Source organism: Gadus macrocephalus, chromosome 11 (assembly GCF_031168955.1).
Source record: "Gadus macrocephalus chromosome 11, ASM3116895v1".
Lineage (NCBI taxonomy): Eukaryota > Metazoa > Chordata > Actinopteri > Gadiformes > Gadidae > Gadus > Gadus macrocephalus.
Genome location: NC_082392.1, coordinates 9,321,675 through 9,339,174, shown reverse-complemented (window position 1 = coordinate 9,339,174; position 17,500 = coordinate 9,321,675). Strand labels below are relative to the sequence as shown.

Here is a 17,500-nt window from a genome sequence, read left to right as displayed (position 1 = left end):
TAGGATTCCTTGGATGTATACCATCGTAACGATGGTATACATCCAAGGAATCCTTACTGTTATTCACGTCTGTACTTGTGGTCTGTCCATCTATCTGTCTAAATATAATTGGTAGTGTCATGAACAGTAACAAATTAGTGAAATATATACTACATTAAGTACAAACAAAAAAATATAAATATAAAATATAAAATGCACGAAACAAACTGAAACCTACACAACAAGGCACCCTGCCTAGTGATTTACCCCCCAAGGATGTGACATCACTGGCACTAGGACAAAGTTGTACCAACGTGTGCACTCGCAAACACAAACACACACACAAACACACACACAAACACACAAACACTCTCACACACACACACACACACACACACACACACACACACACACACACACACGCACACGCACACCCGCACACACACACACACGCACACACACACACACACACACACACACACACACACACACACACACGCACACACACACACTTATACACACACACACACACACACACACACACACACACACACACACACACACACACACACACACACAGACGCACACACACACTCACACACACACACAAACTCTCACGTTGACTCACAACTTAGTCACATTAGAGATTCTTCTTTTTAAATCAAACCAAATAAATCAAATTTTATGTCTGACGATATCAGCTAAGATATCATAACGCGATGATACATCTTTTTACCCATTAAGCGCAATACAATGTGACGATGGGACGTCAAAACATTTGGTATGTCAGCTATTAGCCTTAATCACAGAGACACACAGATGCCCTGGGACACATGATCCGGATAGGGACTGTTGATAGTCACTTGCTCCTTTACACTCAGCCCTCAACAACATCTACCAGACGCGGACACACAAATCCCGCACGCTATTATCATCATCCTCCTCACCATATTTTTGTATATTACTAGTACTATCAGCCATTCTCATCCCTACTATTTCTGAGTTGTTAAGAAGGATGTAGTTCGTAGAAAGTCCAGAAGATCAGCCTTGCCTCTGCTCTACTCAATCTTTCCTCTCCACTAACTGTTGGGCCACGGTCATTAGACGTTATTTCTTTCCTTGTATACTATTTCTTTTGAAAATTGATATCTCTTCTTGAAATAGTTTAGTAGTTTGGTGTCTTCATTACTTATCAAGGCCTGTTGAGGTCCTTATTGTAGCCTACTGTAACACTTCAACAAGTGTGTGGCCCTAGGTCGGCCTGTGGCTTAAGGCTGTGCCTAGCTCTTTAAAAATGTCACAAAACACTGGAGAATATGGGATACGCCCAACTCTTTCAAAGTCAAAGCTCCAGTATCATATTTGTATTAGAATGTTTGAATTATTGATGTAAACGTGCTAATGAACTCTTAACACGGACACACACACACACACACACACACACACACACACACACACACACACACACACACACACACACACACACACACACACACACACACACACACACACACACACACTGCAATCACTCAAGCAGGTACACGTGCACGTTGGCAGACTTCCTGGTGGTAGTGACAGCTGGTGCTCTGAGGACGGGCCTGCTATCGACTACAGCTACCTTTATTGTAGCATTTTAAACGTAATGCAGCTACTAATGTGTCAAGTGACTCCTCATATAACCAGATATGTGGCTCTCAAATTACCTGCTGCATGTGGCCTGGTTTTCCAGTCACACGTAGTGACTTTCACAAATATAAGTGGATGTAGATGCCAAATGGACCCACTACCACAACAATGTTCAAAGTGTTCAGCGCATTCAGGTGGTTTTCACTCTAAAAAATAGTTACGGGTAGCTGAGGGTATTTGGATGCAAAAAAACGATAGTTTTGTATTTATTTGCTTTTAACAAATAAATGCATCATTGAAAAACATGTAAGTTAAAAAGTTAAAAAGGTAAAAAAAAAACATTCACAACGGTTCGTAGCCTAATTAAAAATATATCAATGGAGTAATGTACAAATAGAGAATCACAGCAGAACGCACAGTTATCTGTTAATAAGACAAACTGCGTGGCGGCAGATTCGCCCCATAAAGTCACCGTTTGGAGAGATCTCCCGCCTTCAGCCACCAGGCGTGACTCAACGTGGAGGTGGGCGCGAAGGCTGTCACACTTCTCCCAACACCCTAACTAATCACCCACCTACCGCGGCGCTACACCGACGGACAGGGGAAGAGGCGAACGGAGGACTGGTGGTGCGGTGTGGTGACGGTGGTGGTCGAGTCCAATGAGGGAGAGAGCGGTGAGCAATAAGATGTCAAATGTGATGTGAATTAAGGAAAGTAAAGAGCAGCACAATCAGAGACAGCCGTGGGCAGTGAGCCGGATGAATAAAACTGTATAGCAGCTCACCAACCGGTTCATGCATGTATAATCAGGGGCAAGGCAAGAATTAATGCAGCGACGATCAACATCATTAACAGTGATGTTGATTGTCAATGAGCAGATGTCTTCTGACTCAGTTAACAGTTTGGGAAATATAGAAAAACGGGGAGAGACAAAATAGGGTGACACAGAGATGGTCTGACTCCTCTTCAACTTTCCCGGTGGTTCTGGGTGAGAACTTGGTTCCCGGTGAGGTGACTCAGGACGTGAGATCGTGACAGGAAATCTGTCTCTGTTTTTCTCAACCTTTCTAACTCAATTTGAGACGCATTGGGAGGGGTTGTAGTTCAACTTCACTTGGTTATGTGCTCTTGCTGGTTTACCGAATAAATGAATTGATTCCGTTTTTATGACGTACCACAGAAAATAAAAAGAGGTATACTACCATCTAGTGGTGTGAAAATGTCACGACGGCCTTGGTAATTTTGTACTGGAGGAAATGAAATGCAAAAATGAAAAATAATTGTAAACTGAAAACAGAAACAGAAATAGTTCAAGAAGCAGAGAGAGACGAGAGGCAATGTTAATCTGTACAGATTTTGTCTCCTGTTTTTATTTGGATGAATGAAACACTTTCAGTTACAAAAATGACTTAAAATGAACAACACTGTACAATGAACAAGCAGAATTACTCAGCATCTTTTTTGGTTTTCAGGATAAATACACTAAAAGGCTAACTTGCTACCACAAGGAAGAAGGAAAAGACAAAAAAGGGGAAAGGACTGCTCACAGGATGGATAAGACAGAGGGAATAGAGGCGCACACACACACACGCACACACACACACACACACACACACACACACACACACACACACACACACACACACACACACAAACACACTGACCGACACACATAAACACACACATACATACACACAGATAGCACTACGCAAACGCACACACACACACGCACACCAACACACACACACAGACACACACACACACACACACACACACACACACACACACACACACACACACACACACACACACACACACACACACACACACACACATACAGATAGTCATACGCAGACACACACATGCACGTGTAGACACACACACAGATAGTCCTAAGCAAACACCAACACACCCACAAAATCCACTTATCCTCTTATGCAAATAAGCATATAAATGCACATACACACACACACACACACATTCACAGGAACAACTGTCGGCTGTTGGGGCTGCATGCTGTAAACTACAGGACAGTCAACAATTGTGCAGACGATTGTTCCTAACATGGAATAGCTTCTTCCCTTCCAGGAACCAACGCCCCCTTTGACCCCGCCCATCCTCCTGCCCCGCTCCAGCCGTCATACAGACATGTGTGTCATCACCTCCCACCCTACAGCTCCAACCGCCAACTGACAGATAAAATCACAACTGGAGAACATGTCTGATCCCCAGGAAAACCCCCTGTCAATGTTTGACTTGTTCTCTCTGTCATGCACACAGCCTGACAAACACACACACACACACACACACACACACACACACACACACACACACACACACACACACACACACACACACACACACACACACACACACACACACACACTCACACACTCACGCATGCGCACACACAACCACACACACTCACCCACGCACGCATGCACACATGCACACACAACCACGCACACACACATACAAACACCTACGCATGCACACACTCACACACACACACACTCACACATGCACGCACACATGCACACACACACAAACACACACACACACAGACACACACACACACACACACACACACACACACACACACACACACACACACACACACACACACACACACACAAACAGACACAAACAGACACAATAACAGACAGTAACAGGGGTCAGACAGACAGACATTTGAAGAAAACACATGAGGGAAGACCAACTGAAGGGCCGGGGGTGGGGGGGGTAGTTTGCTGTACCCTGGCAGCATGAGCAGAAAAGACACAAACTTAAGAAGGATCAGAAGAACAGCTACAGAGATACCAAGAGAAACTTCATCATCATCGTCATCATCACCACCATCACGACTGTCATGATCACCCGAAATACGAGAAGCTTAAGATTATTTTTCCAAAGACAGATACTTAAAAATATACATTTCATGGTCATTATCTTAGTAAATCATCATTATTATCATCATCATCATCATCAATATTATTATTCTGATTTTCCTTTGGATAGCTGAGGTTATCGCTTCTGAGGCCGTTTCACTAGGTGACAGAGGAAACCGGTGGGAGAGAAGGAGAGAAGAGAGAGAGAGAGACAGGGAGAGCTAGGAGAAGCAGTCGATGGGTTTGTGTTCAAGAGAAGGTCAAGGTAGAATTCTTTGGTTTTATTCTTTAACATCTGACTGCCGTCTTGCTTGAAAACCTTTGGACTAAAGCTGTATTGTAAGAGAGAGCGGCATAGGAAGAGAGAGAGGCAGAGAGAGAGAGGGAGGGTGTGTCAATGTGTGTGTTGATGATCAAAGCGAGTGGAAAGTAATTGTCAGCTCTGTGCTATCATTTTTTGGGCTTTATCTTTTGAATTATCGCATCTTCCACGGCTAGCCCTGATGTTTACGGCCATTCTTCAACACATTATTTCTCCGGGAGGCCATCTTGAAATAAACAAGCTCAATCACTGATCCGTGCATTTCACGGTGACTGACTGCTGCCGCGGCTCTGAGGCGGGGAGGAGGATGCAATAGTCTGCGGCGCTACAGAAACATGAGGTGGTTAACGTGAGCGATCAATGGCTACTGCTCAGAATTGGCATTTGAGTGGACCTGGGGGGATTCTAAAGTCTGTGTGCTCCGGTTCCGGGTCGCTGAGCAGGGCATTAACTTTGGTATCATTCTCTAAGGGGGTATCCCCGCTACAGACACCCGGCACGTTTAAACACAGTCCCCTTCCACCCTGAAGTTTACAGATGAGGAAAAAAAATGCCTGTTTGCTTTTTCTTGGTTTCCAGAAACCCAGTGGCTTGATAGAGTCGTAAGCCCACCTCATGAGCGACCTGATCCTCAACCAATATTAGATAAATACAGAGGGAGCGAGGCAACGATCCAAGACTTATGGGGAAAGAGGAGGGTTTGAGAATAGAGCTGACGTGACAACCAGGGGGCCGATAGAGAGAGAGAGAGAGTGAGAGAGGATAGTAGTTTCTTCTTTCCCTCCTCAAATACCTTTGATATGACAACTCTCCTAGTCTATTTCCACCATCTCAACGCACACATGGAACCATGAGTCAGCTTCTTATGTGTGTCATCTAGCAACCTCGGCCTCGCCCATTCCACCCACCCCCACCCCCACCCCCACCCACCCCTTGACCCCCCCTCCTCCTACTTTCCTCCCCCGAGCTCCCCCCCCTCCCCCCCACCTGTTGTGAGCCCGGTGGGCACTGGTACAACAGCGGGTGAGTGGCATTAACAAACCAAAGGCAGACGAGAGCAGCGTTCTGCTAAAGCTTTTCAAGGGGAAAAGAGGCGGCTCAGTGAAGGCCATGGTAAAGAATAGAAAAAAGCCTGTTGGAAGTAGAACCTAAACCATTAAAGACTGCATTCGGCTGCTCCTAGGTCTGCCCCAGAGACTTCTGTTTTGTAAATGGCCACCCATTGACGGGGGAGGGGGGGGGGTGAGCAAGTGAGGGAGAACAGTGAGACAGGGAGAGAGAGAGAGAGAGAGAGAGAGAGAGAGAGAGAGAGAGAGGGTTTTTGGATTTCAGGGGGATATAGTCTGTGTGTGTCTACTTGTGAGTGAATCTGTGTGTTGGTTTTGTATGCTTGTTTGTGGGTGAGTGTGTGTTTGGATGAGTGTGTGTACACTGGAAGACAAAGTAAGGCTGATGCTGTCGGGCGTTGCCCCTCAGGGGGTCACAGAGAGGAAAGTTTATCTTCTCATTCTTGGTTTGTTTTGCCTTCTTTTGTCCTAAACCATCATCACCTGTTTGGCTTTTCCCTTTTAAAAAATTACCGTTGGAATCGCCTTACTGTGTCGGTTGCTTCCACTGACACAAGCACACATTGCGTGCACACACACACATACACAAAGACACACACAACCACCTCAGACACCCACCTGTATACCCCAGTCCCAAGCTCCAACCCCACTATTGTTTTTTAAAAGCATTCATCTATTTGGTTTATCATCAAAGAATATGAGGTATATGATGAACTATCTCTCTTTTACATCCTACAGCGGATGGGAAAACAAGTTCAAACCAACATAAAGAAAGAAAGGAAAAAAATAAATAATAGGCAAACAGACAAGAGGAAGGGAGAGTGAGAGAGAGAGATATAGTGAGGTTGGAGGGTAATTACTCCAGCGCACTTGACTCTCCCTCTCTGTCTCTCTTTCCCTCAGCCGTTGAAACAACTCATCATCTCACTCTTTGGGTTTGGTTTGCTGCTGTTTGTTTTTGTTATTGTTTTTTGTTTTCGGAGTAGTCAAGTAAAGCTTTCACGTTCATAGAGGGGGTGGAAGCAACCCCAGCGTCGCACAGAAGCACCCCAAAATCGACGGCTACCGCTCAGATCATGCTAGTTTTGGGGCTAAATCTCTTCTATCTCTCTATTAGTTCAAATCTAACCATTATCTATTTAAATCTACCCCCATCCATTAGACAAGAAGGTCAGTTTGTGAAAAAAATGAACTTCGTCCTCAAAAACACTCAAGACTACCGCTGGTTCAGTCCGTCTAGAGACCGGGGGGGGGGGGCCCGCTCACATGCCCTGGGGTGCTCCGGTCGAGACGCGGGGTTCTCCCCACCGCCCTGCGCGCCCTCCCCTCCTCTTTAAGGGCAGAGTGGTGCGTACGAGGAAGAGACCATGGCACGACCAACAGTTCCGGTTAGCCATGGTGTCCACAGGTAGGCGTGTACGCGACCCCGGGGGTTGCGTTTCAGATACTATTTGGTTTGAACAAGTGAGAAACACGGTTGCTTTAGCAGGGCGGGAGGAGGGGGGCAAGAAAATTCCCTTCACATAACATATTTGAAAATATTTTGCAGAGTAAAAAAAGCACCTCTATAAATAAATAAATAAAACTGACAAAGCAATAAATAACAGAAGAAATAAAAGAAAAGAATCGACCGACCCTACCCTGAATAAATAGTACAATCAAAGTCTAAATCATCTTGACAAGAAAAAAAGGCCAAAGAGAGATAGTTAAATTTTTTGGTCTAAAATCAAGTCATCATCATCATCAATGTTTTTTAAGATCTTTTCCCAAAGACTTTTTTATAAGTTTTTTTTTTTTTCATTTAATACATTAGCGATAAGTAAGCAGTAGAACATAGATCTTTTTTTCTACAAAATCTATAGAAGCACTAACAGATACATTCCGTCTAAGAGTCAACGTGGAGGGCGAGGGGTTCAAAGACCCCGCGCGTTTTGGTTTGGTGAACAAGTCTTGCGTGTCAAACGGTATATGAACACAAACCAAATATTCTTTGGATACATGAAGTCCATCTTTTTCCACTGTCAACCTGGCTGAGGTGCAACCTTGGCACTACGTGTATACTGTATGTATAAGCTTGTGTTACGTTTTTGATTTCAATAGGGGGCTGGGGGGTAATTCATGACAAGACATCATCATTTGAGGCCCTAATTCAGTGGTTGTTTTCATCATTTGGTCTCCCATTGACACTTATACACAGAAACACACAGACACACACCTCAGACAAATCACAGCTAACCTACTTCTGAGCCCGTGTGCGGACGCAGGGAGGGCAGTGAGTAAACATGTCTGTTTTCCGTATTCATGGTAATATTTTTTGGTTTTAGTTTAATATTTGGTTTTAGAAATTGTACGTTTTTTATTCGCTTTAGTCAATTTTTGCTTTTTGGCCTTGTTTTTGTCTTTTTCATCTGCCAAGACAATCGGTTTCCTTTGTCTAATAAAAATCTGGAAGTTAAATTTTCACAGTATTTTTCCAACCAACCTGATAAAAATCTCTAGCACGACTACAAACAAAATAAATCAAAAGAAGAATAAGCTCTTGTAGAGTAATTAAGTGAGTACGTTATTCCAAATGAGTATAAGCACTAAAGTACAGTACATAAAACGGCATCAATAGACACAGCGAGAGAGTTAAAGATTAAAACCCGGATCAGAAGCGACCAACAAAAAAATAAAAACAGATTTTAAGAAGATTCAGTTCAGTTGAGGTCATCGGCGTTACGCACTCCATCCAGGACCAGGGAGCTGCGCTGGAGAGAGGGGCAAGAGGAGGGGAGGGACTTCCTGTCCAGTCCGTTTCTCTGTCTGTATGTCTGTCTGCCTGTCCGTCTCACCATGCCTCTAATCTAACCAACACTGCACGGCTTCCAGAGTCAACAGCGCTCGCGAAAGCCCTAAGCTCGCAGACAGACACAGGGAGACAGGATCGCTGCGTCCACTCCTCTCAGACCTGCAGTAGCCCCCTCTGCCCTCTCCTCCCTCCAGCCCATATTTGGTTGCTTGTTAGTTTTCTCTTTTTGGTTTGTTTCTGTCGTTCCTTGGGTTCGTTTGCTTCTTTTTGGTTTTGGTTTGGGGTTTATTTTTGGTATCCTCTTATAAAAGTGTGACGCCCGTTGCCCCTGACTACAGTCGCCCTCGTTTTCAGTTATTTTTTTCCTCTGATACCGCCCAGCACGCACACCGACCAATCAAGGGGGGGTGGTGGGGGGGAGTTAGGGTGAGATCCGTGCCCCTTCCCCCCTTTGGGTAGGGGGTGGAGGAGGGGGGGTAGGGGACGGGCCTCCCCCTAAGTAAAGCTTCCCCCCCCCTGGGTGGGGCTCTGGGGGCAGCAGGAGTCTAGCTGAGGGCTAAAGAACCAGGGGCCCGAATGGCAAAGTCCAGGTGTGTGGACAGCGTGGGCTGCTCATGTTCACTCATGGTGTAAAATCTGGAGGCCGGACTCCGCCGGAGGGGCCGAGCCGTACGAATGCTTTGGTTTTTCCAACAAGAATTATTAGCGGCATGAGTGCGAAAAATGATTGAGTGAAATGAATGGGATTGATGGGGGTGGGGATGATAACTCACATGAATCAGGAGACATAAATTGAGAGGTGCCTGGGCGCTATCGGTGCTGATCTACAAAGCAGTGGAGACGAGGGCCCGACTGTGACTAAACTGGGCTTTATAGACTTATTTATTCCCCAGTCTGAAAGATTATGACTGGTGTTCTCCAATCACAGGTGTGTTTCACATTTAGAATGGTGGCCACTTTATCTAAATTGTATTTTCAAGTGTGTGTGGGTGTGAACAGTCAATGATAGCATTTCAGTCTCTTAAAAAGTACTTTCGGGTACTTTATTTAGTTAACCCCTGTGAAATAAGGAGAAAAAGAGGACATCAACAATGAGGATTATGAGGAAGACAATGGTGACAACGACAATGAGGAAGACTCACACATCCAAGCTAACACTATCACAATAAATAGGAACAGGATTGTATAGACAAGACTAATAAATAACCGATAAGGAAATAAGAAATGATAGCATTCATTAAGTATAAAATTTAAAAAAAGGCTGACACTGAAAGAGAGGCATCTCTCTTCATGTAATGTTGAATAGATAAACAAAACAAAAACAAAGAAGCAAGAATTTATTGTACACCCTAAAAACCAGAGGTAGGTCAGGAGGCGATCGTTTGAATTCTCAGAGATGCTATGGCCCTCTATACATCCTCCACGGTGCTCTCACACCAGTGGGAGCTCTTTGGTTCATTCGACGACCCTTCACAGAAAAAGACAATCCGACTAGTTGAATCTAGCATGGGCATAACACTCTCACCCACAGAGACACATGGACAGGGAAAGACAAGATGAGTCGATGGCAGAATGGATGGGCGAGATGATTCAGACATGGATGTCTGGTGAGTGGTTGTGTGTGTGTGTGTGTTTGTGTGTGTGTGTGTGTGTGTGTGTGTGTGTGTGTGTGTGTGCGAATGTGTGTGTGTGTGTGTGTGTGTGTGTGTGTGTGTGTGTGTGTGTGTGTGTGTGTGTGTGTGTGTGTGTGTGTGTGTTTGTGTGTGTATGTGTGTGTGTGTGTGCATTTGTGTTTGTGTGTAGTAGCAGAAGTGGTAGAGATCTGGTCCTGGATAGCTTCTAGTATTTACAAGTCCTTTGAATAAAGCTTTTCTCTCCGTATTTTTGGTATTTGGGGTTTTGGTTTGGTTGTCGTTTTTTTTTTGTCAGTTAGTTTCTCCTCTTACTCCTCAGGTAAATTTTTGGTTTAAAACATCCACCCTTCTTTTCTCCTCGCTCGGACCCGCAGCTCGGCGAAAGAAGAAGACGCCTGAAACAGCGACCCCAGTCCTCCTCTACACCTTTGTTCTCGCCGCCGCTCCATGGTCACATCGTAAGGTTGTCTTTTGTCATTTCTTGGTATTTTTTGGTTTATGCGCTGTTGCCGCGTGGCCCCGCTTCTCTTCCGTCTCAGCGGTCAGCTGAGTCATTGGTACGTCTAGCGAGAGGAAGAGGTCACAGGTAGCGGTGTGGACAAAGGGTTCCCCGCATTGCCTCCTCTCCCCGTCGGTTTGGATAGATAAAGATTTTTGGTTTTAATCATCCCCCTTTCTTCTCCCCCTTTCTTCTCCCCTTCTCTTTCACTGCTTTCCTTCCCTCTCTCCTCTCTTTCATTCTGTGTATTTTTTGGCATTGAAAGACCGGGAGAGAGAGAGCGAGAGGCGTGGCGTGAAACAAAACGGAAGAAGAGCACGAGAGAGAGAGAGAAAGATAGCTTTGGTGTGAAAGGCGAGGTTCTCGTTGTCCCCCTTCCTCCTCCTCCTCCTCCTACTTTTACCTCCTCCTACCCCTTCTCCTCTCTGATTGACCTTTGGCGAGGTCACTCAATCTTGGCCCCTCCCAGAGAGGGCGGGCTGTGCGCCATCTCACTGGAGGAGCAGGAAGAGGCAGGGCTTGAGCAAGGGGAGGGGGAGCAGAGGGTGGGGCTGATGCTGCTGGCAGAGGGGAAGTGGGAGGAGAGGGAGGAGTGGGAGGCTTTGGCCAGGGCCGAGCTGACCAATCCGGGGTTCTGGCCCATGTGGAGCAGGGCGGGGTGGTTGAGGAAGAGGGAGGAAGGGAGCCCCCCTCCCTGACCCTGAGCGCACCCCAACAGCATCTTGCTGGCACTCTCAAGACTGGAAAGCGGCAGCTGGCCACCACTGGCTGCTAGGGCTGCTAGAGACAAATAAAGGGAGAGAGTGAGAGAGAGAGGAGAGAGAGAGAGGTTTGAAAAGAGTGTGAGTACCAGGGTAGAGGAGATTTACAATCAAACAGTTGCATGATGTGGTTTTCTGGATGGAATGAAAAGATGAGCAGATGAGAAGAAAAAAACAAAGTGGACATGAACATGGACCCAAACATACAAACACACACACACACACACACACACACACACACACACACACACACACACACACACACACACACACACACACACACACACACACACACACACACACACACACGGGATGGATTTGGATGTAAGGGTGGATGGAACTCAATGGGAAATGATAGGGGAACAAAATGAACATTTCACTTCTTAACTTCACTTTACAACTTATCTATCTATCTGGGTGCAACACTCGATGAAGCTTCTTTACTTTCACTTACTACACTGCCACTGTTTTAATTACAGACTGACGTTAGACATCAGTCTGTAGGAAAAGCTCTGCGAGATATTGATACATTGTCATGTTAAAATGTGTGTGACATTGGTGTTGCTACTTGGATGCATCTGTTCTGCCAGAAGACTTTGACCTTGACCTCTGCACTATACAGTGTTTTGTGTGTATTTATTGGACCATTTTGACTCTAACCCTAGCCTGAGTATTTCCCTAGAGCTCTCACACACCTTGGATAGTGGCCAGGGGATTGTTACCCAGGAGAGCTTGGTTCAGCCCTGTGTTAACTCCCATCACAGTGTTCCTGTTGTGTCACACGCACACACAAACATACGCACAGATGCACACACATACACACAAACACAAACGCAAATGCACACACATACACACAAACACACACGCACATGCGCACACAAGCAAACAAATATTCATAAATACACATACACACACACAGATGCAAACACATAACCATACATAAGCACACACCGAGCATATACACACACACCGAGCAAACATTAACACATTAACAAACCCAGAAATACACGCGTGCACACACACACACACACACGCGCACACACACACACACACACACACACACACACACACACACACACACACACACACACACACACACACACACACACACACACACGCACACACACACACACACACACACACACACACACACACACACACACACACACACACACACAACCATGTATGTACGAGCACATCCCAACACACAGAAGGGCAGAGGAGGGAAAGGAAGAGAGAAGCAGGGTTAGAAGCAAGGACACACAGAGGATAAGTCCTCCACCCCAATGGAGAGCATCAGGACAGCTGACGGTGGGCTGTTTACAGCCCGGACCACCAAGACGCTAGACAGGCTGGAGGCCCTTGAAATGTGTTACGTTTATTAACAGGCTAGCTCCGTAACACTCAGCACTTTGAGGGACAGTTTTCCCTCTTTTTAGGCTGCGTTTTTCTTTTGTTTGGTTATTCTGTCGTATTCACCTCAAGTTTGCAGCAAAATCAGTGATGTAGTTAGACAGGTCACCGTTCTTTTTACCCATGCGCCATAAGCTGTGAACACAAGAACCACACACACATAGCAGACACACGGGTTAAACCAGCACTCACTGCTGCATGGGGGGGGGGGGGGGTGGGGGGGTGGGGGGGTGGGGGGGGGTGTAGCTGCCACCTGGGCCATGCATGGGTGGGTTGGAAATAGTGTTACAAAAAACCTAACAAATATATAAAAATATCCGTCTGTGGGTCAACCGTTTCACGACAAACTGCAGGTGAACTGACCATAATGCAGCATCTATTTGGATTGGTGTAGTTAAGTTAGTTAGAAGTTAATAGTTCATATATTTCATATACAGCATCCACATGATTTCTATAGTTTTAATTAACATATGCAAGAAATATCAGTTTCCCACTAACACCAACAAAAATACACTAAATAAGATTGAACTCAGAATGGAAGAGAGATACAGACTACACGAAACGGAAACATTATATTCAGTTTGTGTGTGTGCGCGCGCGCGTGTGTGTGTGTGTGTGTGTGTGTGTGTGTGTGTGTGTGTGTGTGTGTGTGTGTGTGTGTTTACCCTGCGTTGATGTTGAGTGTGCTTTGGCTGGGGATGGCTGGGCTCGAGGTGCTGCGTGGAGGTGCAGGGGGAGGAGTCACCGGGGAGGAGGCGGAGCTTAAAGATGGGTGGGCTGAGCTCAAGATGGAGTGGGTGGAGCTTAGGGAGGGGTGGGTGGAGCTGAGGCTGGAGGTCAGGGGGCACATGGAGGACATGGTGGACACTACTGGTGTGCTGCTCAGACTCGTCACGGCTTGGGACAGCTGGCTGGACATCTGCGTGGACAATGGAAGAGATGGAGAGGGATCCAGAGATAGAGAGAGAGAGAGAGGGAGAGAGAGAGAGAGAGGAGGGGAGGGGAGGGTGTATAATAATGAGCTATTATCTCTCAATAACAAAAGATAGTCATCACTTCCCCAACTGACAAAATGTGCTCAACTTTGACCATAGGCAGAAACGGGAAATACTAAAGTAGACATTGTGGCCAGTAGCCAATGTGGGTCAACCAGAAACTGTCTGGGGGGTTAGCAATTAGCGCTAGAATGTAAACACAAACATAAAGTGTCACAATATAAATAATTAAAAAGATAACTAGTCAGTGTACTTCTGCTTCACATTGAATAAAGATAACTTCATATATTTGTAATACAGCCCTGTACAAGTTATTCATTGTTGCTATGTTTTACAAGTTTTGGTTTTAATTTATTGATCTGTTTTTGCCCTGCTTGCTGCAATTTGAATTATTCAAAATATATATATATATACATGTAATACAGATCTCTCTACTCTCCTAACTAAATGTGTGTGTTTAAAGTGTTAATGACCACAGTGGTCTACCATGCACATCCAGGGGTCTGAGGCTGTCGTACCATGTGGGGGCTGTAGCAGGGGGTCTTGTGCGTGGCCTGGGCCGTGGGGGGCTGGCTGGGCAGGGGCGGGGTGGCGCTGGACGGGTTGATGCGCTTCTCCTTCTGGCGACGGTTGCAGAACCACACGCGGATCACCTCCTTCTCCATGTTGAGCTGCTCGGCGATCAGCAGGATCTCCTCTGAGGTAGGCTTCTGGTTCTGGGCAGGAGAACAGAGAGAGCGGCTCAGCATCATCATCTTCATCATCATCATCATCATCATCATCATCATCATCATCATCATCATCATCATCATCAACCTTCATTATGCGAGGCAGGTAATTAAGAATAAATATTGTTTACAACAACAAGGCAAGAGACATAAGGCTGGGTTTCCTTATTCGTTTTTTGAAGTTCAGGTCAGACCGACACGTTGATTAAAAAAGGGAAGAACAAACAAAAGGAACGAGCAAGGGGCCGTAAACAATACAGTGCAGCGTCACAGATGATGTGGGAAGGCACACAGGCCAGGAGAGTAGCACCATCACAGGTTGGCATGAATGGGTCGCTTGTTGTAAATGTTTTATGATATGTGAAGTGAAAACAAGCTGTAAGACTTTACGGGATAAGCCTTTCCATGACTGAGCATTTACATATATTTACATGAAGCTGGACAGATAAAGGCGGTTTTATAAATTAATTAAAGTAGTTCAATTTACTTTAAATCTTGGAACAACAAAAGGGTATCCCTGAATTAAAATTATTGTAGATTGTGTTCTTCTGTAATCACACTTAGAATAACGTTAAGAATTCTAATTTATTAAAATTTCTATTGAAATGAATTAAACTTTGCTAAATGTTTTCCTCATGACTGGAGACAGTCCGGTGTGGTGGCGGCCTCCCTGTGTCAGTGTCTAGGTCCTCTAGCTCTAGACAGTCCGGTGTGGTGGCGGCCTCCCTGTGTCAGTGTCTAGGTCCTCTAGCTCTAGACAGTCCGGTGTGGTGGCGGCCTCCCTGTGTCAGTGTCTAGGTCCTCTAGCTCTAGACAGTCCGGTGTGGTGGCGGCCTCCCTGTGTCAGTGTCTAGGTCCTCTAGCTCTAGACAGTCCGGTGGTGGCTGCCTCCCTGTGTCAGTGTCTAGGTCCTCTAGCTCTAGACAGTCCGGTGTGGTGGCGGCCTCCCTGTGTCAGTGTCTAGGTCCTCTAGCTCTAGACAGTCCAGTGGTGGCTGCCTCCCTGTGTCAGTGTCTAGGTCCTCTAGGTCTAGGCGGTCCGGTGGGATGGTGTACTCATTGAGTCAGTGTCTAGGCGCTCTAGGTCTAGCAGGGCTATGTACCGTGATGAAGGCGCGCTCCAGGGCCACGCGGACGTTGGTCTCGATGCTGGTTCTCTTCTTCCTGCGGCGGCCGGGCAGACCCTCAAAGCCCAGGCCAGAGGGGGAGGACATGGAGCTGGGGCTGGGCAGGGTGCTGTCCATGGACATGGTCTCTGGAGGACACACACACACACACACACACACACACACACACACACACACACACACACACACACACACACACACACACACACACACACACACACACACACATATATTAGTATGCAAGAATATCAATTTGACTTTTCATAACATAGAAAACAAGCACTACTTCTCCTCTCAGAGTAAAAGCATGAACGTGTGTTTGTCTCACCTGCGTCATTGAGCCACTTCTCCAGCAGCGGCTTGAGTTTGCACATGTTCTTGAAGCTCAGGTTGAGGGCCTCGAAGCGGGAGATGGTGGTCTGGCTGAAGTCGTTTCCATACAGCTTCCCCATGGCCAGACCTACGTCCCCCTAGTGGTGAGACAGGGAACAGCACGGAGCGGGGAGGGAGGGGGAGGGGGAGGAGGAGAGGAAAGAGAAAGAGAAAGAGAAGACGGAGAGGAGGAAAACAGAGAGGAGGAGAGGAGACGGAGGATGAAAGGAAAGAGGAGGGAGGAAGGAGGAGAGAGGAAGGAGTAGGAAATGAGGAGAGAGGAAGGAGGAGGGAGGAAGGAGAGAAGGAAAGAGGAGAAGAGGAAAGACAGATCTATGTTAAAAAAAAATAATGAAGCAAGGACATACTTAAAGAGACACGCAGAGATGCACCTGCAAAAATACACACACGTTCACACACATTCCCAGGGCCTACCTGTGTGAAGCCAAGCTTGATGCGTCTCTGCTTGAAGGTGCGGGCGAACTGCTCCAACTCCTCCAGGTCACTGGGCTCCTCGGGGTGAGGGGTCACGGAGCTCGAACCGCCCCCGCCTCCCGCCCCACCGACCTCCACACCTTTATCCCTCTACAGGGAGAGAGAGAGAGAGAGAGAGAGAGAGAGAGAGAGAGAGAGAGAGAGAGAGAGAGAGAGAGAGAGAGAGAGAGAGAGAGAGAGAGACAGAGAGAGAGAGAGAGAGAGAGAGAGAGAGAGAGAGAGAGAGAGAGAGAGAGAGAGAGAGAGAGAGAGAGAGAGAGAGAGAGGAGAGAGAGAGAGAAAGAGCTCAGCGAGATGAAGTGAGAAGAGAAAGAGAGTTCCAAAAGGCGGAGAGAGAGAGAAAGAGAGAGACACAGGAGCAGGGGTTAGAGAGGGCGTGGCGGATGCAGAGGCCTGAGGTTGTGTCAATAGAGCTGACTTTGTGTGCCTTTGTGAGGCTCATTTACATGTGAAGGTTGGGCGTGGGCTGCAGAGTGGACCCTACCTGTGCCTGCATCCCCAGCCGGCTGTGGGTGGACAGCAGGCCCCCTTGGTTTTGCTGAGATAGCGAAATTAGATTTTGTGACAGGAGTCCTGGTAAAAAAATAAATAAGTGTTCAGTTCAGATAGCCAATGACCTCATCGTCAATACATGATAATGTGGGTTATGTGCCCAATGAACCAGATCATCTGAAAAGGCCCCACAAGCAGAACACTATAGAGGATCAGATGCCCCTGGCGGCCCCGCCCTGCTCACCTTGAGGGCCCTGTTGGGTCTGGGGCAGGAGGAAGTGGGCGGGGGACTGGAGGGGGTGGCCTGGCACC

At 46.6% G+C, this 17,500-nt stretch overlaps 1 protein-coding gene across 3 annotated transcripts; it reads right to left on the bottom strand.

Annotated features, from left to right (window-relative positions):
• Nucleotides 1-10,361: 10,361 nt before the first annotated feature.
• pou2f2b (POU class 2 homeobox 2b) lies at nucleotides 10,362-17,494 on the bottom strand. 3 transcript variants are annotated; one of them, XM_060064629.1, is made up of 10 exons: nucleotides 17,433-17,494; nucleotides 17,181-17,269; nucleotides 16,637-16,786; nucleotides 16,158-16,299; nucleotides 15,806-15,957; nucleotides 14,494-14,691; nucleotides 13,646-13,899; nucleotides 13,047-13,115; nucleotides 12,263-12,336; nucleotides 10,362-11,586 (listed from the first exon to the last, which is right to left on the bottom strand). In XM_060064629.1, exons 2-10 carry the CDS (start codon nucleotides 17,190-17,192, stop codon nucleotides 11,252-11,254), a joined length of 1,386 nt encoding a protein of 461 aa, XP_059920612.1. In that variant the 5' UTR covers nucleotides 17,193-17,269; nucleotides 17,433-17,494; the 3' UTR covers nucleotides 10,362-11,251. The 3 variants fall into 3 exon arrangements, with proteins under 3 accessions (XP_059920612.1, XP_059920613.1, XP_059920614.1); XM_060064630.1 differs by lacking the exon at nucleotides 12,263-12,336 and having other exon boundaries at nucleotides 11,389-11,586; XM_060064631.1 differs by lacking the exon at nucleotides 12,263-12,336 and having other exon boundaries at nucleotides 11,389-11,583.
• Between the last annotated feature and the right edge of the window lie 6 nt (nucleotides 17,495-17,500).

Excerpts from the sequence above, each read along its gene's own strand:
- pou2f2b (XM_060064629.1), bottom strand. Across the intron at positions 13,900-14,493 it reads CCTGCTACAGCCCCCACATG|ATGTCCAGCCAGCTGTCCCA; the intron begins GTACGACAGCCT and ends TTGTCCACGCAG. Across the intron at positions 12,337-13,046 it reads GATTTTGCTGCAAACTTGAG|GAACACTGTGATGGGAGTTA; the intron begins GTGAATACGACA and ends GTGACACAACAG.